Consider the following 26,093-nt stretch of genomic DNA (forward strand, 5'->3'; position numbering starts at 1 on the left):
GCGTTTCACATTTTTAGATATGTTCTTTATATATCCTTTAACTATTAATTATTCTACTTTTTCGTACTAATGATAGCGTAAAATATTGATGTAAGTACGAAATATCGTTTCATATAGAGCTATGATATAGTTTTGCATATAATGTAGGATTTAATCTAACTTTTACCTTTATACTTAGTTTCTCACGTCGGTTTTCCTAAAATCTACTTTTGTTGCTTGTTTTACGAAAAGACCGGAGGGTTTTGTAAACTTATATCAAAAGCAGAATTTGTTCAGTCTTTTAAGTATAAAATCAGTATATTATTGCGTAAACGAAGGATGTGGATAGGAACGCGGATCATGCGCACTTTCATGTGGTAAGACCTGACATTGTATTTTTCGATATATAATTATTAATTATATCATTCATCAGAGCTATCATTAGAGTCACGTATGCGTGACATAGTTATTAATTATATAACGAATAATATGAGCTAATTGGCTGCGATCGCCAACACGTTTTTATATAGTAATTGAAAGATTAAATTGAACGTAAGAATAAGTTACTAAAATTTTATTTAGAGTAGTTTAGAACGCAATAGATAAACTAGGACGTAATGGCACATCTGCACAATAATTGACTAATTAATAATATTTCTAAATTGACTATTTACGGACTATAAATTATAAATTTCTCTTTTACAATTTTATAATTTTGCATCGAGCAGGATGACTTGCAATTTTGTAAAATGTGGTTACAAAACTTGGTTTGATTTAATAATTAATTTGATTTAATAATTTAATAACCAATCTTGATATTGTTGACTTTATAAATTATAATACGTGTATAATTTCATGCACAGTAATAATTCAACCGTGCAAGAATATGAAGACGACAGTTATGTCTGCGTAAAGTCAAATTTGTAGTTAATTAACTTACTGAAGGGACGATGTATTTTGATAAACAACTGGGCCACAACATATATACAGGGGATGATATAGAAAACTTGGAAAAATTATCATTTTCTTTTTTGATTCAAGAATCTCTTATTCATCAAATATACATCAAATGGTGCATTATGCATTAGGGAGTCGCTGAGTAATAACATAAATCAACTATTCATTCGATTTCACTTTATACTGCACTTGTTCTTTTTTTTCTTTTTTTGTTTTTAAAATAATCAACACTCGTGATTCTCTGATAGATATATTCCTTTCTTGTTTCAACTTATTACATATCTTAAACTACATAGAGAAACGTTTTTTTGTACTTATAATAATATTACATAGTAAACGCACTAAAACAATAAAAATTAGATCCTTAGGTGTGTACTTTGAAATTTAAAATAGGTACCTTATCTTTTTCTCCCGACAATGTTGCGATTTTGAAGTTACAGGGCAGACTTTTCTTATCTATATTATTCTCATATATACGTATACATATTTTATTTTATTCCTCAAATAAAATCGTTTCGAGTTTAATTTAATTTACCTTATCAAAATTCCCCCATAGTGTTCGCATACGTAGTTTGTACGATTCGCTATATACGATTTTTCTATAGATAAGTATAGTCAAACACACGAAATAAACAGAAGGTTGATGAGACTCGCTTGTAAATATAAAACGGTATTTATCATTAACGACTTGGAATTCTGGAAGAGATAAAACTTAACAATCCCATTTACATTTTAAGACGTTTTCACTTAACGTTAGATACTTATTAAAGACTCCTACGACACTTGTACGATAAATCTGCGGTTTAAGAGTAGAAAAAACAAATCGATAAAATAGAGATTCTCTTTCGATCGTGTCATAACAAATCAAAGTTTCTCGATTAAGATTATAATTAGGACAAACTTAATCGAATCTGTATTAGAGTAACAGGAATTATAGATGTAGATTTTGTTAGCTCGATTAATTACCCTGATGAAATTTGATGTATATGGGGGCGAGTTACGCTGTGTAAAATTACAGCCAATAGCTGTTGGGCAAATTTGATTATTCATATCGAAGTATTTATACTCTTTAAATTATCCTCTTATGATCTCGTATCAACTAAATCTAAATTATCCTCATTTTCATTGTACTTTTTCTCCTGCCTTCAACTATTGGCCACTGGCAAAGAACACAGAAACTTAAAGACTAGCTGAAGAACGAAACATTCCCCTCTGCCCATTCATTTGTTATATCTTACACTTCAAAATCGCCGCTCGATTTGTTCTTCTCTTTTTTTTCTCGATAATATCGTGAAAAATAAATACGTCGCGTTCCGCAAGATGATCGCTCGCTTTTCTTTCTTCTTCGTCTTTCTTTTTTCTTCTTCACTTTTCCAAACAAAATCCCGAATCGAAATGAAAAAACCTCATCTTCGATTTATCGATTTCTCTCGTATATTTTCATCTTTCTATCTTTTTCTTTTTTCTCGTTTGGCTACTAATTTTGAAAGGTGACAACGATAAGATCAACACCGTACCAGCCGTTTCTCAGCGTGTGACTCTTCTCTCTTTTTTTTTTTCTTTTTTTTTATCTATTTGTTTCTTTATTTTTTACGAAATAAACGAACGAGAAACGCGGACTCGACGCGACGTCACGAAGAAAAGAAAGATCGTATCCTATCGTTTCTTTCGCTCTTCTTCGCAATCTCGCATGGCTGTCGCTTTCTCGATCGTTCCCACGAGTTGTCTCCTTTTTTTTTTCTTTTTTTACGTTTTTCTCTTGTTCCTTTATGATTTTGAAACACGCCTGGAACGATGCAGTCTGACAAAATGGTGTACTCGTATCGTACCGATAATATAAAACATGAACGTGATTGCCGGGTTTTGAATTACGAAGAATGAAACGTGATACGCGTTAGTCGCGCAATTACGATTTACCATATTTATTTTGTGACCAGTCCGGCGATTCGTTCACCCATCCACCGTAATCATGCAGAATGTAGACAGTGACCAACGATGATTTCGGAGTCAGTTTCTCTACGCTCGTCATTTCTTCTTTCCGCTTTTCTCTTTATTCCTTTTCTTCTTCTTAACGTCTTCCTTCTTCTTTTTTCTCTCTTTTTAATAATTATAATACTGTTCGGAGAGAACTCTCGACGATTAAACAATTTACCATACGTTGTTCTTATTTTTGTTCTTCTCAGTTTCGTTCTCTCGCCATCTCTCGCTCAATTATTCGTTAATTTGCGGCCACGAGTCGCACGGCGCGTTCGATAAAATCGAAATTTCAGTTTAAAATTCGGGAATTCATTCATTCGCGTTACACCTCGTTAGTCACGATAAGAATACGTATATACAATTAATCATCATAATTGGTTTTTATGTCAGTCGTTATTGAGCAGGACGTTATACTGATCCGACATTGTGCTATGATAAACGGACAAATCAAGGAGAATGAGCAAAACGGAAGGACAGCGTGAAACGACGATAAAATCAGCACAACGCTCTTTTCCCATTCTTTTTACTTTCTCTTCCCTTCCTCATCTTCTTCTTCTTCTTCTTCTTCTTCTTCTTCCTCGCTTGCGCACCATATCATACTCATCCTCTCAGTCTTTTCTTTCGCTCTCTTCTTTCCTCTGTTTATTCTGTTCTTCCTTAAGCTTTCTTACTTTTCATCATTTTTTTGTTTCTTTTCCTTTTAAATATCGGTGTTATTTACCTTCCTCTGATCCTTCCTAAAGCTTCCCTTTACGATCGAAGCATCGAACTATTTCAACGACGAATCGATATGGCGACGATCAGACAAACGAACAACGATAGGGAAAACTGAGACGCCAAAGGATTCGTTCGAAAAACTTTCCTCTATGAGCCTGCTGTCGAAAGGAAATCTAATGTGCCTTAGAGATTAGTTGGCGAGAAACGAATATTTCGTCGCATGCAATGAACGAAAGGAATACGAACGGACAGAACGCTTGTTAGATCTACTATAAAATATACGCGTATATTACTATAGAGACCCGCTTCGATGCAGGAAATTTGTTCGACGTGTCTCGGAACGGCGGTCCATTCGAGTCGACAATTAAAACGAAGCACGCGCACAGTAAATTAAAATCGCTTTAATCTCATCCCCGCTTCTTTCCACCCCTTCGTATTCTCCTTTCCTTCCGTATTACTTTGCAACACAATCTTATCTAGATCTTTTTTCGTCTTTTTTTTGCTTGGTTTTTTTTCTCATTTTTTTTTTTTTTAATTCTTTCCCCCTTACGGATAATCGACAAACGTTCTTTGCGGTACGTTTGCCGGGAAATAAAGTTTTCTACGCTCCTTATCCGACGATGAACCGTGTCTCGCTCGATTCATTCGATTTCAGTCCGTTTTTTCATATATGTATATATATATATTTATATATACCTTTTTTTCGATTTTTTTTTCAATTTTTTTTCTTTTTACGGTTTTTTCTTTCCACCTATATATTTTTCACATTGAACAATATCCTCAGTCTCGACTGGTCAATGAGCAATACTTTAGAGATCCCGAGATCTCGAAAAAGTTCAACGGAGAGCAACGTTTTATTTCGTGTGTGTGTGTGTCTGTGTGCGTGACGTGTATGCGTGTGTGCGTGTGAAAAAGAGAGAGAAGAAGAAGAGAGGAAGGGAGAGAGAGAGAGAGAGAGAGAAAGAGAAAGAGAGAGTCGTCTGTCGCGTGTCCGTGTGTAATACTACCGCCTCGATCGATAATTAATATCTAAATGGTATAATCCTTCGTGATAATGCGATTTTTTTCTCGTAATATCAGCTAATTGTCCTCTCGAGAACGTTACTTTTCTCTTTTACTCTTTTTTTTTTCGCTTTTTTTTTTCTTCTATCCTTTTAATCGTTTTCTCTTTCACGTCTTTGTCTTCTCTTTTGGTTCGCATTCGAATCAATGTTAATCATCGGGTTATTTAAATAATATGCTTAACATTGACTCGTTAATTCCGTTTAGACTGAGGATTTTCTTTTTATACACAGGAATCATTGTTGCATTTAACGACTTTTTTTCTTTTTTACTTGTCAATTATAATTACGTTATATTATTTATAAATTTATTCGCAAGTAGTTCGTTAACAGGCCGTGGCTATACAGGGCCCACTACGTTGATTAATCATCCTGTGGCACGCGGTCTTCCGAATATGTTACAGAGGAGTGTTTATATGTGTATAATTAATATGTATACGGTCTCATAAGAGCTTATAATTCTTACACCACGTTCGTTTCCCGTTTTCGCGTCTCGTTATGTAATATATACATATATAATACACATACATATTACATATTATATAACATATAATATATATAATTATATATGTATATATTATCATTTATATATAATATAATATCTCGTCGACTACTCCCTACCGTACCAAACGTTGCGTATTTCGTTGCGCTTACCTTGGTCTTTAAAATATGGTCATCGAACTTCAGGCACGGATTATTAAAAAGTCTTCTGTCGGAATACGCTCTGCCTCCCGATATTTTCGCTCTCTCTCTCTACGGTTATCCTTTCCTCGTCGAAACGAGCATCGAGCGAATCTTTGTCCCCTGTATCGTCTTTTAGTGTATCGAAGATAATATTACTAGAACGTCTGATGTAACGTTACACGCTCTTTCACACCCTCTCGCTCTCGATAAGAACATTGACACATTGGATGACGCATATCGTAGGAAAATTCGCCGCGATACAGGGAACAGGATTCTTGGAGGCAGCAGTTACAGACAGACTTTGAAGCACGGCATACGACGTGGTCTTGACGTCGCTCGCACATTCACCTTTTCCTCTCGTTCGTCCGATCCGTTGATGACAGGCGTGAAACAGATGTCAGAATTCGAATTTACTTATGCATGTAATCGCCTTCGTCACCTTGGAACAGATAGGTGGACCAGTAGCCCAGATTAAACAGGATGAACATGAGAGGGAAAGCGATACGCGAGACAAAGTCAATCCCTGCAGTACCTTTCGCTCGACAGGTGAACCAACGTCGCGGTAGAAGACCCCAACAGCACCGCTCGGTACGGGGAAGCGGATGTCGTTGGAAACGGCGGATATCTTGGGGCGGGATTGTTCGAACAGTCGCCGCGGGCGGTGACGGTGTCACTCTGCGAGACGTAGTGGGCGACGGGGAGGGTGTGGGCGAGGGCGAGGGCGAGGGCGAGGGCGAAGGCGAGGATCTCGCAGGGCTTTTCAACGAATACCGCGAACCCCTCGGTAACGACGAACATCTACTGCTACCTTCGACCACGTTGTGTAACGACGAGAACGACGCGGATCTCGGCTGATGCGGTTGATAAAGATAATAACGTGGATGGTGTTTGTGTCTATGGTTCGAGGGTAACGTTTGATATTGTGTCGGTGGAGCCGGAGGTGGTGGCGGCGGCTGCTGCTGCTGCTGCTGCTGATGATGATGATGATGATGATGCTGCTGCAGATGTTGTTGCGGCTGTTGTTGCTGGATGTTACTGCGTTGGGGATAATGCCGATGCAGGCGACAGTCATGGGGCGGTTGACGAGGTTGCTGATGGTCTGGATGTAGTCGACGAGAACGCGAACGATGATAAGGTTTACCGGTGGTGGTGGTTGTGGTGTAAGTATACTGGGAATGGCCGCGAGCCACGTCCCTTGATCCGAGCGCTTCCTCGTCGACATTTACTCGTCTTGTTCTTCCTTCCGAAACAGGTACGCGGACCAGTACGCGAGATTGAAGAAAGCGAATACGATGGGGAAGAAGATCCGTGAGATGACGTCGATGCGCTTGGACCTCGTCGGGAACTTGGACAGCCACGACCTGCAGCAGTTTTTTTTTCGTGGTTGCATATGTAATTCGCAGTGCTCCATCCTATCCATCGACATAGTGTCCTCCGGTTGTCGAACCAGAGGTTTCTGGAAAAATTACCACCACGTCCAGGCATTAGTCGCGCGTTACTTCTCTCATATCTAATTTCGTTTCTTTTCTTTTTCTATCTTGCTTACGGTAGGCGATAATTTTCAGTGTATGTAATATGTACTGTAAATAGACAGAGACGATCTACTAGTTGTTTTACAGCGATTCGTTGATACATTAAGTGGCCAATTCTTAACGTACGAGGCGTCCAATTTTCTTCCATCTATTTTAAAAATCTTTCATTCTCCGGAGAATCTTTTATGTTTGTAGATGTATCGTTATATCTGAGAATTCGATTTCTCCTTTTTAAGATTTACGTATGTGAATGTTCTTCTTCTACACGGATAGTATCTATATATGCGAGACGACTGTTTATTATATAATATTTTATATTATATAATAAAATATATTAATTAGAATTATTTGTTATATCTATTATGATATATTAATATCGTATCTATATATGCGAGGCGACTGTTTATTATATAATATTTTATATTATATAATAAAATATATTAATTAGAATTATTTGTTATATCTATTATGATATATTAATATCGTATCTATATATGCGAGGCGACTGTTTATTATATAATATTTTATATTATATAATAAAATATATTAATTAGAATTATTTGTTATATCTATTATGATATATTAATATCGTATCTATATATGCGAGGCGACTGTTTATTATATAATATTTTATATTATATAATAAAATATATTAATTAGAATTATTTGTTATATCTATTATGATATATTAATATCGTATCTATATATGCGAGCCGACTGTTTATTATATAATATTTTATATTATATAATAAAATATATTAATTAGAATTATTTGTTATATCTATTATGATATATTAATATCGTATGATATTTTCCATCGCGCTAACGAGCCGCTGTAATTGTGTAAGAATAGTGGAAAAATCGTATTCGATTATCGAGGAGATTGGTTCGCAAACACGATAATGGATGGAACATTTAACACGAAAAGCTAACTGCGATGCGAGTTTTTGTAAAAGTGTTGGTGATTTTCTTCTGTACTTTCCTCTCAACTTACACGTACATGCACTTGAACTGTTCGATCTTCATGGAATATCTCGCGATGAAACGTCGGTAAAAGAGATCAGGAGAACGACGTAACTTAACGAGCAGAAAATATTTCCTTTATGGATTCGTTTTCTCATCGAACGATCTAAGATTGTATAAGTATCATGCAGTATGGTAATTCTGGTGGTGCCAAAAATGGTCTACACACACATCCAGCTTTGATCAACGATAATTGAAAAAGTTCGTCTGTATGGAAATGTTGGATACGTGTAAAATCGTAATAAGTTTATGCATATTCATTCTCGTTTGTTAAATAAACTACCAGGTTTATATCCTCTTTTATTTTTACGAGTGTAGAAAAGTATCTGTCTCTTGTAGAATGGATAAGAAATTTACTACGAAATGTAGGATATTTTCTTCTATCTATAATAGCAGGCATTTGTTATAAAAATATAACGTTCATTACCAGTAAACTATAGCACATTGTCATTATCTCTAGAATGATCAATTATTTAGCAAAATGTCGAAAGTCATATTGCTGAATGTAAAAGTCAAGTTATAATATAAAGTACTAGACTTTAAAGGGATTATTTACCTGTAGAGAATGTTGAAGTGGTCCATCATATCCGGTCTAGCAGTTTATAATAATAAAAGTAAAATAATAGAATGAATGTACGTTATGATAGCTAGATTCAGAATTTTTTTTTTCAATGTTATACGCTTCAGGCAACTATATTGTTAAGAAGAAAAAAAGAAAAGACAAAAAAAAAAAAAAGAAAGATATCGATATCTTACGATTAACGCTCTATGCTTTATAAAATATCTTGCGAATAGCTAATAAAGTCTAGAATAATTACTAAAGGAACGAAAAGAAGCTTGAAACTGAAGAGTTTCTCGGTTTTTCTAACGTTTCCCGATGATTTTCATATCATCGAAATAACCGAAAACTCAGTTTTTTTTTTTTTTTTATCACTGACCAAAGATGAATGTTGCCAGGAGATCTTTTTTTTTTCTCTTATTTTACGATTGCGCTATGCTATAGAAAATCATAATTAGGGTTAGAGGTGGTGTTACAGCGAACTGGACGGAAATAAGAGAGAATAAAAAATAAAGGAGACCCAACGAAATTCCAATCCACAACAGCACGTACAATTATATAAAGACAGAGGTCGAAAGAAAAATCGCATTTAAAATATACTCTAGTCGAGAAGCTCGTCTTTAAACGATAAAAAAAGCTATGGCAAAGGCAGTGACACAATGTAGGACTCAATTATAAATTACCAATTATTTTCATCTGGTTTAAAATCAAAATTACAATTATATTATATACGAACGAATCAAGGTGTGTCGGTAATATGGGATTCTACATATCAGACATTTACATATCATAAAGAAGGAAAAAGGAAGACACAGAACACTGAAGATACGATAAACAGCATTATGCCTCGATTGAATAAACGAGAAAGGAAAAGGAAGGTAAAGAAAGATGTGGCATAGAGAAGCGCTTAAGATTTAATTGAACATTAAACAGCTTTTAATATCGTTGTATACTGACCATAGCGAAATTTGACGAATTATCTGGTTCGACTTGATCAGAGGGTAAATCCATCGACGTGGATTGTTCGGTTTCAGACGGTGGATACTTTTTCTCTATGTTATCGCTGTGCATATCGCTCCGCGACGCGTAATTTACTAGGGCAAATTCGAGGAGAGCGCCGAATACGAAAGTCAAGCATACGCCTGTCCAAATATCGATAGCCTTTGTATAAGAGACCGGTGGCAGTGAGGCATTTATTCCTGACGTCTGCGTAGCCATCGTCAACAAGGTAGTAACACCTGGTTTTAACGATAATTCACGAAAGTTTATTTATGATAAAGCGAGTTGATATTAAATCAACGACTCTAATTTAAGCCATTAAGGGCCAACGTCGTGTCAACGCAACGAGATATGAAGAAATTAAATGTAATTGTAACATTATGACAAATCATTGGTTGGTCCTTAATGAATTAATTAATGACTCTGTATAGTTACGAGTTATAAACAAGGAATATTTTCACCGCTGAATGGAATTAATTGCACCTTGGAAAGTTTCATTTTTACCTTTTTCCTATAATATAGGATCTAAAGATACACTTCTTTTACTCTGATGCCATTTATACTATGAATATCGGATGGTTTTCATATTTTTATTGCAAGTGAAGTACAGCGGATACAAAAAGTATTGGTACGCCGTTGTATTTATTATAACACCTACATGGTAATTAATCAGGTCCAAGTGTATCAAGTTTATCATCGATACTATGGAAATAAAGTATAGAAGTTGATGAAGAAACGATTCATTGATGAAATAAGGATATTGCCAATACCTTTTGCTAAGTACTAGTCACTATACTTCACCGTACAAGAATTACTTTTATTTATGAGTTCGTCACTATACAGAGCATCATAAAAGAAAAGTGTAAAAGTTTGTGAGCTTATAGCATTCACTAGGAGGAATAAAATATGAAAGAATAGTAGAATGAAAGAAAATGCAAGGATATCTTAAAATCTGTTAGTATGGCACAAATAAAGTAGTTGAATGTAGTGGTGAATGGATAAAATGAACTGCTGATTTCAATTGAAACGTTACCAAGTGAAACTCGAGCTGGTACAGCACTTTGATCGAGCCAGAACGATACCCAGGATACAATTACAAGCATACAGCAGGGGATGTAGATTTGAATAAGATAGTAACTGAATTCTCTCTTGAACAGCAAGTCAACTTTCAGGCAGCTGTATTCTCCTGCAAGTAGACCGAATATTTAATTAGACTTTATACGTATATTTTAGCAACCCATTTCTTGAATAACGGAGATGAAATAAGAAAGGAAAGAAGGAAGGTAATTTACTGACCAGTATTCGTCTTGCTATTACAATAATCGGTATAAAATTTCTCCAACGTGAACCGAGGCAGGTGTAGGTTTTTAACAACTTGGACAGGATCTCCTTCTTTCCACAGGAAAACCAAATCATCGGTTGTCCAACCATCTGGAAAACGAATATCGATTAGTCAACTTTCAATGAAATTGATAACCAACTATAAATTTTTAAGCAAACTTGTAAAAGGGAAGAAAGAGAAATTCAGTGATTTACAGTGGCATGTAAACGTTTCTGGGCAGGAAGATTTTTCACTTTACGTTTCAAAATTTTATGGAATATTGTCTATAATAGTATTATAAATTGATACTTATAAAATGTTATTATTTTTGTATTTTATAGAATTTGAAGTAATATATATGTATATATAACAAACATATAACAGCGTTTGTGTATATTGTACTATCTTTTACTTATACGCTTATATTCAATATTGAAGTGACTGCATAGTGTTAGATATTTTAAAGCTGCGCTTTTTATCTTCAAAATCTGGTGCAATAGCAAAGTAGATATCTGATGGTGTTTTGCTAGTGTTGTTATAATGTTAAAGTTTCATTCTGGCTGGAAATTTTTGCACTCCACTGTAACTGGTAATATTAATTTTAATTGCTCAAAGTCTGGTACTCACAACTTGCCATACGCAACGAGCAAACTTGTCGATCCAAGGGGTATAATTTTAAATTCATCGGGCATGATAATGTTAGGGATATTCTGAAACATAAGAATATTTTCAGACTATAGGAAACAGCAAATAGAAATTCATTCTTTAAATATATTAATTCTAATTTACCGTATACTGTATAGAACGAAACCATTGGGAAAAATACGAATGTACACATTCGGCATAATAATGTTGTGAAAATGTCCTTCTTTCTCGTTCGAAAAGAACAGATCTGGCATCCAAACGCGACTTGCATCCGTCAATGTCAAATATTTTAGACGACCTGCAATTTTATGACGAAACACATATGATGAGATTCAGCTGTAAAATATGCCGGACAATAAAGTCAATGATTCTTCATACCTTTAAAATCACTAAATCTTAATCGTTCATCCAGCCATTGTTCCCGGAATGTTAACTGTACAGAGTACTCCTGCAGAGGAAAGAAACGGGAATGATTTAATCGAGTGAACTCTTGCTCGCACCAAACTCAATAGCAAATATGTAATTTATGCTCGAAATGATCGTTTGGAATTTCTATAATGACGAAACGGACATATGGAAAGTTCGTTTGTAAATCGAAGTGACAAACGGAACAGCTACAGAAATTTCAAAGCAGTCGTCAGAAGGAAGATACTTTGTATGTTAAAAGTTGATTGAAAATGTTGGACTAATATTGTGAATTAATTTTATTCGATCAGTACTTGGTTATACAGGGTGGTTGGTAACTGGCGGTACGAGCGGAAAGGGGGTGATTCTACGCGAAAAAAAAGTCGAAAATATAGAATAAAAATTTTTTTTAATTTTTGTTTTCTTTTTTTAATTTTTCCATCGAGACAACGATCTACAGTGAGATCCGTTATAACGAGACGCGATAAAGTGCACGCGTACCGAGCGAAAATTCAAAGTCGATTTTCACGAAAACAAAGCCTCAAATGAAAAATTTTTATTCTATATTTTCGACTTCTTTTTTCGCCTAGAATCACCCCCTTTCCGCTCGTACCACCAGTTACCAACCACCCTGTATATTTCGAATTATTCCTTGGGACGTCAGCTTCGAAACTTCTGCGCTCCTCCCTAATCGTGAAATCAATCTACGGAAAACAAACAGGGTGAAATCAATGGAATCGATACAGCGATAAAAAACAAATTTTTGTACACAATTAATTAATTGGAAGAACAAACACATATGTAACGTAGAATTGTCATAATTCGACAGGAAAATAATTGTTATCCTTTCGTCGTGCAATATCACCGAGTCTATGAGCAATTGCTTCGAGTGCTTGACGATTGTTTTACTGACCTGGTTGACGTTATGAAAAAAAGCAAGCGAAGTACTATGGTAATAGAGTGGCGAGCCAAACTGAGATACTTTCCATTTTGAATTCCACAATTATCGTACCACATCTATTCGAAGTCGCCTTCCATCCGTTTTTAAACAAAGTACTTGTAACTGGTGGATAATGTCTAATTTTTTTTTTTGAGCAGATCATTTAAGAGAAAAGAAATAAGCTAAATCTTTCTAAATATGGAATTTGTCTGACGCGTGAGTAATGTTCGCACATCTGGCATTGTTACGTTGAAGACGAATAGAAACGGTCTGAGACTTCAAAGAAGAAACGAGGGGACAGTGGGCTGCATCAATAAACGTGAACGAGGTCAGTAATTGCGTAACATCAGCACCTTAAAGTCACCGAAAGATCTTCTAAAAATGACATTTTCAAAGTAGCCATCGTTGAAACTTAACGAAACCCGTACAAATGATACTAATAATCCGCTGGATACTAAAAGGTTCAAATATCCTTGCAGACTCGATCAGCGGCAAGTCCGATCGACTGCGGCAACGAATAAATATACAAATTACAAACTCATAAGGGAGAAAGGAACAAGATACGAAAAAAATGGAGATAAAATGTCACTATATATATATATATATATAGAACAAAGGAACTAGAGACACCCTTGTATCTCGAATAATTTCATCAACGATGTTTCGAACATCCTGCCTACTTTATATCTCGTATATCAGCCCAATCGAACGAAAGTATCGTGTTCTAAAATATTTCGTTCGACTCTCGTAACGCTCCGTGAAAAAGAAGAACAAAACAGTCAATTGGAAATTCGATTTTTCGTTACCACTGTGTCGCTATGTCTTTTCAACGACACGTCCAATTTGAAAACTGTTCGTCTTTTCTTTCCAGGCCGGAAGCGTAAGGGCCCGCGAAAGGCGTTCTCTCGCGGGGAAAGAACAGGGCGAAGAAGAAGAGGAAGCGAAAAAAGAGGCGGAACAAGAAAAAAGATTAACCCTGTACGGTTTTAGAGGTCGTTTCAACGGCAGAGAGCACTTCTGCTCCGACGACGAAAGGTCGTGGTAAATTTTCCTCTTTCTCCGCCCTCTCCTTCCTCTCTGCTACACTTCTTCTTCTTTTTTTGGCCACGGAGCGTTAAAGAATCAAGGCTGCGTGGATATCTTGCTGGAATGAAAAATCTCGTCGCCGAGAAAAATGGGGTAAAGAGGGGGTCGGGCCAAAGGCGGTGGTGGACGAACAAACAATGATGTTCAAGTATAGTTGTATACATCGCGTTGAAGCAAATGTAAGAGGCATGCAACGAAGCAACATCGAAACTAACTACCTAACTACCAGTGGGACCAGCTAGAAACAGAGAGTAACTACATATGCTATGTAATACATATACGTATATATATATATATGTTTCTGTCTCGAAATTATTGATAGAATAGAGGAATATATATGTATGTATATATATATATAGACGTATATGTACGTGTTTGTATTATATGTACATTGCAAGTGAACAACGCATGCATCTTGGCTCACAGTTTAACTTTTTCCCGGCTGGACCTGTCCACGTCGACGGCGTCCTGTCTTTCTTTTCTATCTTTTTTTTTTTTTTTTAGTTTTGACTTTTTTTTTGTTTGCAAAGGGAGTTACAGAAGACTTCCAAAATATTCTGTGTGGTTATTTTGGTCATTCTTCTTTTCTTTGGTTTCTACTTTGTTTCCCTCGATCGTTGGCAAGTTGAATATAAATTAAAACCTAGATGTGATCCTTTCTCCTTTACGATCCTGTTTCGTTCGATCTTTCTCCTCCTTCCCTTCTATCTCTTTTCATTTGTTTCTTTTTCTCTGTTTCTTTGTTTTCGTGTTGGTTTCGCTTGCTCGTTTCGCTCGTTCGTTTAATATCAGGCAATTTCTTTTACCTTTCTCGCTGGTTAATTCCTGGTTGCGAACACTTACCATTATTCCGCTAGTTTCTGAAAATTGAGCAACATGTCGCAAAGGAGGATCTACACAGCCTCCCGACGTTTGTATTTTCGCCTCGTATTTCTCTCTTATTTGATCGCTCGTGGCGCGTTTGCTCGAACCTCGGTATAGGGAGTCGCATGGTTTCTCTTATTTATTTTTTCTTTTTTTTATATACGTGTCGGTGAGTTGGGAAAAACCGTTCAAAATCGAGCGTAGAACACGCGCGAGCTCGCTGAAACTCCGCGACAAAAAGTATTGAGCGCTGTGCGCTGTTGAAAAATAATCTCCTTTGTAAGTTACTTTTAAAGACAGTTTAGAATCGTTTTATTTCGGTGGAAAATCCGTTTACACAGAGCGCTGCGTAAGGAAGTAATCGTCGAAAAATGAAAAAAAAAAAAAAACGACGATTTTACTTATGGAACTCCTGTTTAAATATTCATAGTATATCGTATACGCTGTTAAAATAACCCATCCGAACTTGCCCATAAAAATCAAATTTCCTTAGCTCATTGAATAGACGATGATTAAAAAGAACATTGATAACCAATAGTCAAGCGAAGAATTTGTGTATTTAACAAAATTTTAATTCAGATATGGATTGTTATTTTTTTTTTCTTTTTTATCGTTTGCTTATATTTATCTCTTCGTCATTTAAAACACGTAAGTCGTAATCGCTCTTTACAATGATTATCGTTGTACCATGTATTCGCGCGAAAGGTAAACGATACAATTCCTCATTCACAGGCGATATTTAATTATTCAACATACTTTCGATCGATCTGACGTTGCAAAAGTGATACATCTCGACGGTTCATTCAGCCCATTCACTTTCACTTTCATGAATATATTACACGCAAGTAGTACGAGTCAGCTAATAGTTGGACTCTGTCGTACGGATCGCAAATTTCAGCGTGTCAAAAGTAACTCTATCGTCGGCATTTTATTATCCTCGCATCTTCTTACCTTTCGGTATCAAAGTCTGAGAACAGCTCGTTCTTTCCGAACCGATTAAAAATTATATAAAATTCAATTATCAGCCAATAATTTCTTATTCTTCTAAAGATTCCTAATTCCTCTAAAGACGCGCTGCATCTCAATTTCTTTTTGATATTAGACCATGATTTTAACCATAACTAATCGTTACTTTATAGCAAATTATATTCACTTTAATAAAGACGAATATTTGACGCTGCGAAACTGCCATTCACTCGATATCGATCTCTTAACGTAACCGCATTTCAGAAGCTTTTCTATCGCATCACCGTCGTAACGATGTATCGGACGCAAAATTTTGCGACATTATGTAAACCCTATACTCGTTAATCCTCAGTTCGAAAGACAGATATCGATGTCGGAGTTGAAATGAAACTTTTATTGCGAACGAACCGTATCTTTGAATCGAAATTAAAGTTCGTTCGACAAGCGTATTGTACGACAACAGACGCGAGCAATTAATATTTGTTAACAAATATCAGCGAAATACAAAAGAAGAAAGATCGTCGTTCGCAGGTAGAAAATCGCATTTTTCAATGCCCGCTTCGAGCAAGTGGCGAATGCAACTCGCAAACGCCAATTTAGCCCAATACACAACGTGCTATCTTCGAACCCAATACCTTTCTATATCGTGATTTCGCTATCATAGGCTGGAAGATGTTTTTCGTAGCTGAATTAAATGATCGTATGCGTGACAGAGAAAATATTGAACTCAGAGAAAGAGCGAAGAAAGAGAAAGGAAAGAACGAATGAAAGAAGAAAAAAAAAATAATACGAAAAAAAGTAGATGAAACGAAGATGAGAGAATAAAAGGGAGAAGATCGTTCCATTGAAACGAACGGTACATACCATGTCGTCCTTTTAAACGTTTCCCTTTAAGGAAAACCATAGGAGATGTTGCTGCATGGAAAAAGTGATTTTTTTTCTATACATAATCGCAGTCAAGCCTTCTAGAGCGACGAGCTAAAAGCATATTTGCACGATTTTCCTTCGAATGCCCTTTCTATCCCTTCTTTCTTTAAGAGAAACAACGATATAACTCGCTGGAGAAAATTCGCTTAAGCGCGTTGATTAAAAAGATTTTATTATCGTAAGCTTCATCGCGTTCCTTGATTCGAGATAGGAATTTAATGTAGATTGAATATCTTCTAGTTCCAGTTTTTTCTTTATAGAAAATGGTTCCGATGAACGATATCAATTATTGTCGACGATCGATTCTTGTTTTTACCGATTGTGTTTTCGGATAAGTGCGAAGTCAGTGAAATTATATTCGCAGCTTCTATTACTATACCGTTGACGATATTGCGGGATATACGTGCGAAGAATATTTCTCGAGGATTATCGACATCGCGCCAAACTAATCTTGAGAATATTATTATTCCCCAGGAAACGTATTTCGCAGATTATTCTCTGGACGATGTTAATTCTCCTTCGGGAGCCCTTCACGGGACGTAACAGCTGCGCGGAAAATCTTTGAAATACATGTTTCACATAACGATAGAACGTAACAAATGTATCAAAGTGTATTAGAAAAGGAGAATATTCTGCAAAATGGGTGTAACTGAATTTCAAAACATCGATTCTTTAACATTCTGACATTCGCCGTGTACTTGTCCGAGCGAACATTTTCAGAAAATAGGAAAACAAGAATAGACTTTCCACTTTCAATATTATTCCTTATCGATCGAATGATCCAAATTATGTTCCTCGGATGTTGTACAAGATGTATCGTACCATAAAATGTGTTACGATGTCTGATAAGAATGACTCGTTGAAGCATAATACATGTCATAAGCGACAGAAGATTGATCAGCAGTGAACGTGTTAATCTTCTTCACGATGGCCTTTGCATCGAGTCTTTCCTTTGTTCGACGTTATCTTTCCTCGAGATCCCACAATATTTCGCGTCGATTATCGCGCAGATGCGCCACTTCGACGATTCTCAAGCGACAAGCTCGTGATTTTCGAACGGATATGAAGGTTGACCTATGCATGGCTGTTGGACTGATCGATGGGTCGATGAAGTTCGACTCGGCCGGGGTTTTTCCAGCGACGTTTTTCGCGAAATATCTTACGATCCGGTGATGAATGGACGACAACGATACAGACAGACAGAGAAAAAAAGATAGCTAGGAAAAGATAGATGAGTCGGACGTGAATAGACACGAATGGACTAGGACGAGGATGGGCTAGACTCTTGGAGTACGCAATCCTGTTCATTAATATTAGGACACTCGTGGAAAATAGGGCATGAATTTATAAAATTATCAGGGACTCGTGAAAACTTGCGTTATAAATAATTAATACAGTCACAGTTATCAGAAAATTACGCGTCGACATACGTGTACTATGACGTCTTCGAAATCATAGCGCAATAAGTCGAGTGATGATTCTACATGGAAAATGTAGAATCTTCGTTTTCGAGAAAAATGAGTTTGACGATTCGTCGGGTAGGCGTGCTTTAATTGTAAGTTTCGAGGTATTCGGCATTTTTTTTTTGCTCGTGTACTGTTTGTACTATGATTTCGGAGATACTTCGTATAAATAATGTAATATATGTACAATATCGTATTGTAATAAAAATTCCTGTTGATTCTGAATTTAAGAAATCTTCTTTTAATGTCTATTTTGGCTGGTAGATTGACCGCCCCTTTAAAAACTAGATAATAACTTGTGGAATAAAAAGATTGAAGTAGTACACCCTATATCTAATTTGGATTCCAAAAATAAAGATAGGGCGATATTATTGAAATTTTCAAGAAGTAGGTTAGACTATCTAGGTCAATGTTCGAGACTAGAGAAGTACATACGTGAATCTTTATTTTGGAAGGCAAATTTCCGAGGCTGGGTAATTTAAATATTCAAAAATTCTTAACCTATTCGTGGTCAGTACCTAGAAGAGCAAATTTGTTCAAACATTCAACGATAATTTCGAAGAAGTTACCGCATATACTTGTGCTTCAGTCTGACTGCATAATAATCGTCGTGCTAATCTGAATGGATCGTGAGGTTTGGAACGAGACCAGCAGGTGTTCTAATATTTATGAGCTGGGATGTACATATACATACATCACCGACGGAAAGTTTGGAAGCAGAGAATCGTTCTGAAAGCTGTACAAATTCCTTGAATTCAGTTCAATTTCAAATAAAATGTCAGATTTATTCGCACGACAACGACTTACTTACAGAAGCAAAGAACAGTTATGGAATCATGTACGAATTACTTCGAACTCGTCGTCATTCGATTATTTAGAAAACCACGTGGAAGGAATGTCGATGGTTTCTAACATCTATAGAAAACGTTATTTGTCTTAAGCAAAAAAAAAAAAAAAAAGACACGTTATATTTAAAAAATCTCTTACGACGATACTTCCAAACTTTGTGTCGACAGTGTACAATAGAACATGCAATCTTAGAATTAAAAAAAGAGGGTGAAAAAAAGGAAACGATAGAGACAAGTATGCACGGTTCGTGACGTAATTAATCGCAATAACTTGTTCCCATTTCAATAAATATGTACCGACAATGACGGCCGTGGCCGCTGAAATATCACCGTTCTATCATGCTCAGCGACGATTAGAGAAGCTGGAGGCCGGAAGATTGAATCAGCTTTTGAAAAAAAAAAAAAAAGAAAAGAAAAAAAGGAAAAAAGACCACTCTAGGACTTGCATGATGAAGTCGATTTTTATCGTTTCGTTTCATCGTCACCTTTAGACTCAACCGCGCGTGTTTGCGATGTTTGAGGAGCAGTTTGCAGGCTGACAGATGTTATCGAAAGCTTCCTCTTCGGAGTCGAAAGTCATTAAATCTTTTTGCACGCCCGGCCCTACGTACGAAACAGTCGTGTAGGAGTTTAGTCCGCGTTTCGTATTTACAAGGCATTAAAGCGGATTAAATAACGCGACTGTGTTATTTGTCTGCGATCGACGCCGGAGCAGAATGAAAGAACGCGACGTTGTACAAGTCTGAGGAACGTAGATGGTATGAATATCGACGATGGAATATGCGCAGGGCATTCTTACGGACTGATTTTGCGAATGATCGTCGAGCGAATGGGTGGAATAAAAATTGCGAGAAGAATATCGGCGAGGTAAACGAAATTCGTGGAACGGATAACATTTGCATATGTCCTTGAGAAGTGTTGGCGAAGCGAATCTGCAAGCGTTCGTGAGAATAATATTCGCGAAGAGTATTTACGAGAATAATATGTATAATATTCGCGAGTTTAATATTCGTGAACGATATTCGTGAGAATAATATTGGCGAACAAGCGGCTCGTGATGAAATATGCAAATTTCGTTCGAAAGAGATACTTACAAAATACGAGCGTAAGTAAAACTCCCAAATATTTGTAAAGCGCGGTATGTTGAAAATCAAAAGTCATCTCTCTGTGCATCGTTCAATTTCAACTCCCAATATGCTTTTATATATTTTCTTCTAGCAACGATGCAAGTATAGAGATGAGATAATAGTTAGAGACATAGTAACGAATATGCTAACGGTAGACAATGTTATCGCGTGACCATTGGTTATCAATTTAAGTTTTCTTAATTTTTCTTTCTTTCCCTCTTAACCGTGCTGCTTTCTTCGGATCATTTTGCACCCGATCGTGTTCTTTATTCTTAATAAATTGTTGCTGTTGTAATCCGCTGTAGAGTTTCTCTTGGGACACGACAAATCTGTTTTCGCTTGTTCAAATAAGAACTAGAATGAAATAAAAATAGAATAAAAACAAGAATCCAAAGATTGCAGCAAGGTTAAACTATCTCTTAAAATCCCTTAAAATCTCTTACGTTGCTTATCTCAATTTCGTCGGCCGTAAAACGTCGATGTAACCCGCAAATGCAGAAGCAACACACGGCAGAACAGTGTACAATACGTATATGTTACCGTAAAAGTCGGAATACGGGAAGATATTAGGATTTACCCGGACATTTTTACGGTAACACGTACATCGCGAACATCACTAGAGCTGGATTAAAGACGATCGTTCGAAACCATCGCCACTGTCGTCTTCGTCGTCTGATCGAGCGCGATAACCAAATGCAAATACGCTTGTCGATATTTCGAACTTGTTAGCGACGAGATACAAGATCGACGCTAGGTTTGAGAAATCGGATGGGCAAAATGACAGGTGCAGATCATGACAATTCCAAGTGTTCCGCGACGATTGCTCTGTCCAGGCTCTAGTAATCACGCAGCAAAAGGAGAAATTAAGACTGAGAAGAGAAAAAGAAAAAGAAGAGAATATGGCGCGTAAAAGAGGAGTGATTAAAGGAGCTTCGACTTTTGACTTTCGACTTCGACTGCCTGCGTACGAAGGATCGTATTTTTCTTTTCTTCTTTTCTCGGTGAGAAGTGGACCAACCATTTTCGTAAACGTAACTTTCCAGATTTCGTAGAGTCGATGTTTTTAGAGATGAAGGATGAAAAGAATAGAATGAAGGGTTTAGGAAGATGGAACTTTGACCGATGGAATTCGTCTTTAAGATAATACAGCCCATTGAACAATATGTAGCTTCGAGTGTAAGTCGATTTTTCCAACTTTTCACGTATTGTGATAAAAGTGTCTTTTGCGTGATATATATCTATAGTAACATTTCAAAAGAAAACGTGGTTCTCCACGTAATCGATAAAGGTGTGTTTTACGTGAAAGAGGCTGGGTTGACGCAATGCTGGTGAACCTTGAAACGAAACTCCGCATACGCACGCTTAACTTGCATATTAGCCGAGCCGAATGATAACACTCCTGTTACTGAAACAAATTCACTCAGCACACGTTTAGCAAGGGGACTCACGGCAATCACCGATTCGAAGACACCAGACAATCCTCAACAGACATTCATCTGCAAGACCAAATATATCGTCCTTTCTGGGCCAATATTATCTCGACCGAATTGCATTTTGGATAGGAAAATTTAATTGAACAACTTATATCGAGAATAAAAATAAAATTCTCACGGAAAGAGGGAGTTAAGCGAAAAGAAAAAAGAGAGAAAGAGAGAGAGAGAGAGAGAGAAGAAAGAGAGAACTCATATAGAAAAATATGATAGGAGAATGGGGGATGGGTCAGGATCGACACGATCGCTCGCACGCATGATCGAAAGGAATAATAAAGAAAAAACGTGGAACAAGAAAGCAATCCACGGGTCGAGTCTATATGTTTTATGCATCGTCTCGTATATTTCTCATTATCCGTCGCGCCTCTTTTTTCTTGAGTTCTCTAGCAAAAAGATTCCAACAAGGCACAGACTTGGTTGCAACGACCAGCACAATCAAAAAATCGAACGTTCCGACAATCAAATATATATGTATATATACACGTATATATATATATGAATGTACGTATATATCGTGTAGATAACTGAACCATATAACGTTCGTTATACGGATATACACGTATATTCATACATGTATACATATGTATGAAATAGTAAATATATATATATATTCATATATATATATATATATATAGATATGTAAATCAACATGACAGTCAACGACATCGAGAAAAATCAACGAGGTGCGACTGATAGCACACATCCAACTGTTAGCGCGGCTTATCCACCATGTATATATTTATATATGTATGTATCCTCGTTTGCGAAGCTGCCCCTCACATACGTATAAATATATACACATCACATGTAATACAAATACAAGTACAGACAAGTGCAAGTCTTACGGCATCATATACACGTGACGTTTAAATATTAATAGATATACACAATGTGTGGATATACAGATTGGTATATATAGGCCTTTTGTTTGAGATGATTGACTTAGATTGCACTCACCATGTTATAATCATCTATTTTGCTGATAGAGCGGAGAAAGATGTTGACGTTCACATTTGTCGGCCCATCTAACACGTCGACCGGAACAGAACAAAACAAATCGATTAATTAAAAAATCAGTTACCGTGGCACCGAGATTTACATGGATTTTTTATTTATTTATTTATTTCTTATTCTTTTCTTTAATTCTTTGGCTTTAGCTCTTTCCGCTCGTTACTCGGCCGCTTCCTTCCGGCATAATTTTCCTTCCTTTTTGTTTCACTTTCGAAACAGCTGTACATATGAATGAAGAAGGAAATGGTTGTCTTTTGGATCATGACTAGGAGGAACTTTTCGTTTCGCGTCGTTTTCTTTCGTTTTCAAAGGAAATTCTGAAATGGTTCGCGGTTCTCGGAATTTTGATCGATCTCGCTAAAAAAAAAAAAAAAAAGATAGAGCATTTCTTTCTGTCTTTTTTTGTTTTTTTGTTTTTCTTAGCTACTTTTCTACGTGATACTTGCTTGCCTGTAAATCGTCGTTCCTCCGGTAATATAGGACAGGCGGATGACTATGAGATGTCATGGAGGTATGATCTGTACGCATGAGAACATCCAAGCTAGCTAATGTTCCACGATGAAATGTTTCACGATGCGAGCCTCGGCAATTGAATTGCAAAGTAAACGAGCGGTCGGATTAGTTTATGCGACGATTCGGCGCCGTTTCGCGCCGATTGCTACGAATTATGGTGGCTTCCGTGTGTTCGATCCTCGAGATATCACAGCTCGACGAATGTTGCGAATTTTTAACATCTTCCCAAGCTTCGCCTTTCTTTTTCCCCTTTTTTCTTTCAGCAATTTTTCTATTTGCTCCATGTAATAGTCGTTCGAATCTGAAGAAACTTATTAATAGATAAAGAGAGGCTGAAGAGTTTGGAAAAATGATAAAAAATTCGCAAGTCACTAGTGTCCATTCTATATGAATGCTAATGGTTTCAATGGAATGATCGAGTGCACTTTGTTTTAGTTCGATCCCTCTTTTTAAATCGTTCACGCTTCTGTGCGAAAGAACGTTGACTCGTTTAACGTAGTCGCGTCAACGATGTGGATCCTTCTTGAAAAGGTGGTCCCACTTTAGACTACAATATGTGAATTGGTCGAGTTAGTATATCGTTTAAATCTTTCGAACATATTTCTTTCTCCTGCAATAGAAATAGCAACAATTAAAATGACGATTTCTTTTTCTTTTTTACAGCTATCGAGTCTTACGCTACGAGTTAGGACGGTTTTCTTTTCGACGATATTTAATTAGATCAAGTGTTGTACAATTTATTTTTACCATTTACGTAGCGATTGAAAGGAGCACTTTGAACGTTTCGTAAAAAGCGTGTTCAGTTTAAAGCTGAATCACGACGAAGGATGAAAACGTACGATTACAGTCACATATTTCAAGACGAGGAGATGCCTGATTAGATGCAACGATAATCGAATAGGTAGCGAGCGAGGCATCCCAAAATTTGACAGCACAACCTCTGTAAAAATAATATCGTTGAAGCTATACTATTTTCTATGACAGCGAAGAAACAAAAATTACGTTGGAGCTTGTAAGCGTCGTAACTTCTCTCAGCGACGATACGCAACTTGTTCGAAAGAGGATTAAACGAGAGTCGAAGTCGAAACAAAAGGGGGAAAAGATCTCTTGACAATGGATGATGGACTGAACGTCTCGTGAAGGTATTCGAACGTGTAACTCGTGAGGAATGAGATGAACGATGATATCGTTTCGTTTTTTAAGCAGCTTCCAGACGATGATAGCGAACGATTCTTGCCTCGTTTCTGTTTGCATGTTACACAGAGAAACGAAGGAGAACTATTGGAATCGTCGGAGATACCGCGTTTCTCGAAACCTGTTGTTCCTTTTTTCCTTCGAGAAATCTCGATCGAATGCATCCTTTGAGGAAAAGGATCTACGAAGAAGGATAAATAGAAAAGCTCGCATACATGTGTATATATACATAGAATGTTTGTTAAGCGTCGTACAAATTGAAAAACAAAGGAAACACGAAAAACATAGAGAAAAAGAGATTGGAAAATATAATAAGACAAAGTATCTTGAAAAATATTCGAAAATTATTCGATAGGCTAACGTTGAAGTTTCATCGAACTTCCAAAGATCTGCTTGTTCACGATGATGAACTGGTTATTGACAAAACCAGATCTCCGTTACGATTTCGTTTTATTAACTACAATTTCACGTAATTTTCCGTAGTCGTGGTCGTTTTTGCATCGAACAACTTCGAAACTTTATAGACGCCATCACGCAGAAATCGATAGTTTTAATTAGAATTGTACCGAACGAACCGCTGATTTTCGACGATTTGTCGTTTCTCAAATGATTGAAAATTGCACACATCTGTACAACATGCTGTGCATGCCCCGCCATCGTTTAATCCCTTACTGCACTCCACTTTCTTCTTCCCTTTTATCTTTCTTTATTCTTTTCGTATTTTCTTTTTTTTTTTTTTGCAAAATATTTTAAATATTTTCGTTCAACTCTAATTTACATTGAAGGACAGATCGACCGACGAACATACGCGTTCCTTGCTGCTACGTCGCTACCACCTCGAACGAGGAAATCGAATATGTCTCGAGTGAACCGAGGTTTAATAATTATTACCTTCTATCTCTGTAATATTAAACAAAAGTGGAATTACGAGAAAATTGCGTTGAAAGTTGATGAGAAATACGCGAAGCCACGGAATATGAAACGTTTGATAATTACGACTTCGGCATTAAACATATTTACAGTATCGATTGGCGATTAAATAATTTCTTCTACGTCGACTGAATTAACCGACTGAAAATAATAAACGAAGCTTCGTAAATGCTACAAAATTCGTAAGATGGATGGAAAAATTGTTTACCTGTGCTATTTTACGGATAAGAAAAAAAGGACAAAGAGTTACTGCGTTCGTTAAATAGGTAGAATAAAATACGAAAGAAAGAGAATAAATAAAAGGAGCTAGTCTTTCTACGCAGACAAATCGAGAGAAAGAACACATGCGAGAAATAAAAAAGGGAATAACTCACCAGTTGAACGGATCTCGCAGTTTGAAGGAAAAGTATTCAGCTCTACTGCTATAGCACGTAGAAGACGAAATTCAGAGCAAAAACTACAAAATATCTGTCGAAACAATTACGATTATTTTAAAGAAAGTAAAATGTAGCTAAAAATTGTCCGATCTAATCGTGATAGCTGTAATTGTGGAAATTAAAAAAGCGGCGAAAGCCAGCTGAAAAGTATGTCGTTTAACATTCGAGAAACACCTGGCGAGGAGCGAAATGTCTTACAAAATTCTACGAAAATTCCTCAAAATCCCATTCTGTGCACGCTAGTTTCGCCAGTTTATCGATTAACACCTTTAAGGGCTGATTTTTTCAAGGAATCCTGAAGATACGACAATTTTGTTTTTGCCCCTAAAAGAGTTAACGAATCACCAAACGGAAGCGAAACGTTTAAAAAATATCTAAATATTGGGAATATTCTTTGAACTTTCTCTTAAGACAGATCTAAGACAGAAGAGATAGAAA

General features: G+C 36.5%; 1 protein-coding gene across 12 annotated transcripts in view; it reads right to left on the minus strand.

Moving 5' to 3' along the window:
- Nucleotides 1-4,818: 4,818 nt before the first annotated feature.
- The window catches only part of LOC117243437 (glutamate-gated chloride channel), a 38,363-nt gene continuing 17,088 nt past the window's right edge, over nucleotides 4,819-26,093 (minus strand). For 7 of the 12 annotated variants that reach the window (XM_033510927.1, XM_033510926.1, XM_033510930.1 and 4 more), the window contains 8 exons: nucleotides 11,833-11,902; nucleotides 11,599-11,752; nucleotides 11,437-11,519; nucleotides 10,785-10,919; nucleotides 10,522-10,674; nucleotides 9,447-9,727; nucleotides 8,487-8,522; nucleotides 4,819-6,831 (listed from right to left, as the gene is read on the minus strand). In XM_033510927.1, coding sequence (XP_033366818.1) covers nucleotides 6,598-6,831; nucleotides 8,487-8,522; nucleotides 9,447-9,727; nucleotides 10,522-10,674; nucleotides 10,785-10,919; nucleotides 11,437-11,519; nucleotides 11,599-11,752; nucleotides 11,833-11,902 — 1,146 coding nt within the window. In that variant the 3' untranslated portion in view covers nucleotides 4,819-6,597. Of the gene's footprint in view, nucleotides 6,832-8,486; nucleotides 8,523-9,446; nucleotides 9,728-10,521; nucleotides 10,675-10,784; nucleotides 10,920-11,436; nucleotides 11,520-11,598; nucleotides 11,753-11,832; nucleotides 11,903-22,527; nucleotides 22,596-26,093 lie in introns of all 12 variants that reach the window. The other 5 variants (XM_033510928.1, XM_033510938.1, XM_033510933.1 and 2 more) reach the window with 3 other exon arrangements.

The sequence above is a fragment of the Bombus vosnesenskii genome, unplaced genomic scaffold (genome assembly GCF_011952255.1).
Source record: "Bombus vosnesenskii isolate JDL3184/JDL3185 unplaced genomic scaffold, Bvos_JDL3184-5_v1.1 scf7180000013265, whole genome shotgun sequence".
NCBI classification, from domain to species: domain Eukaryota; kingdom Metazoa; phylum Arthropoda; class Insecta; order Hymenoptera; family Apidae; genus Bombus; species Bombus vosnesenskii.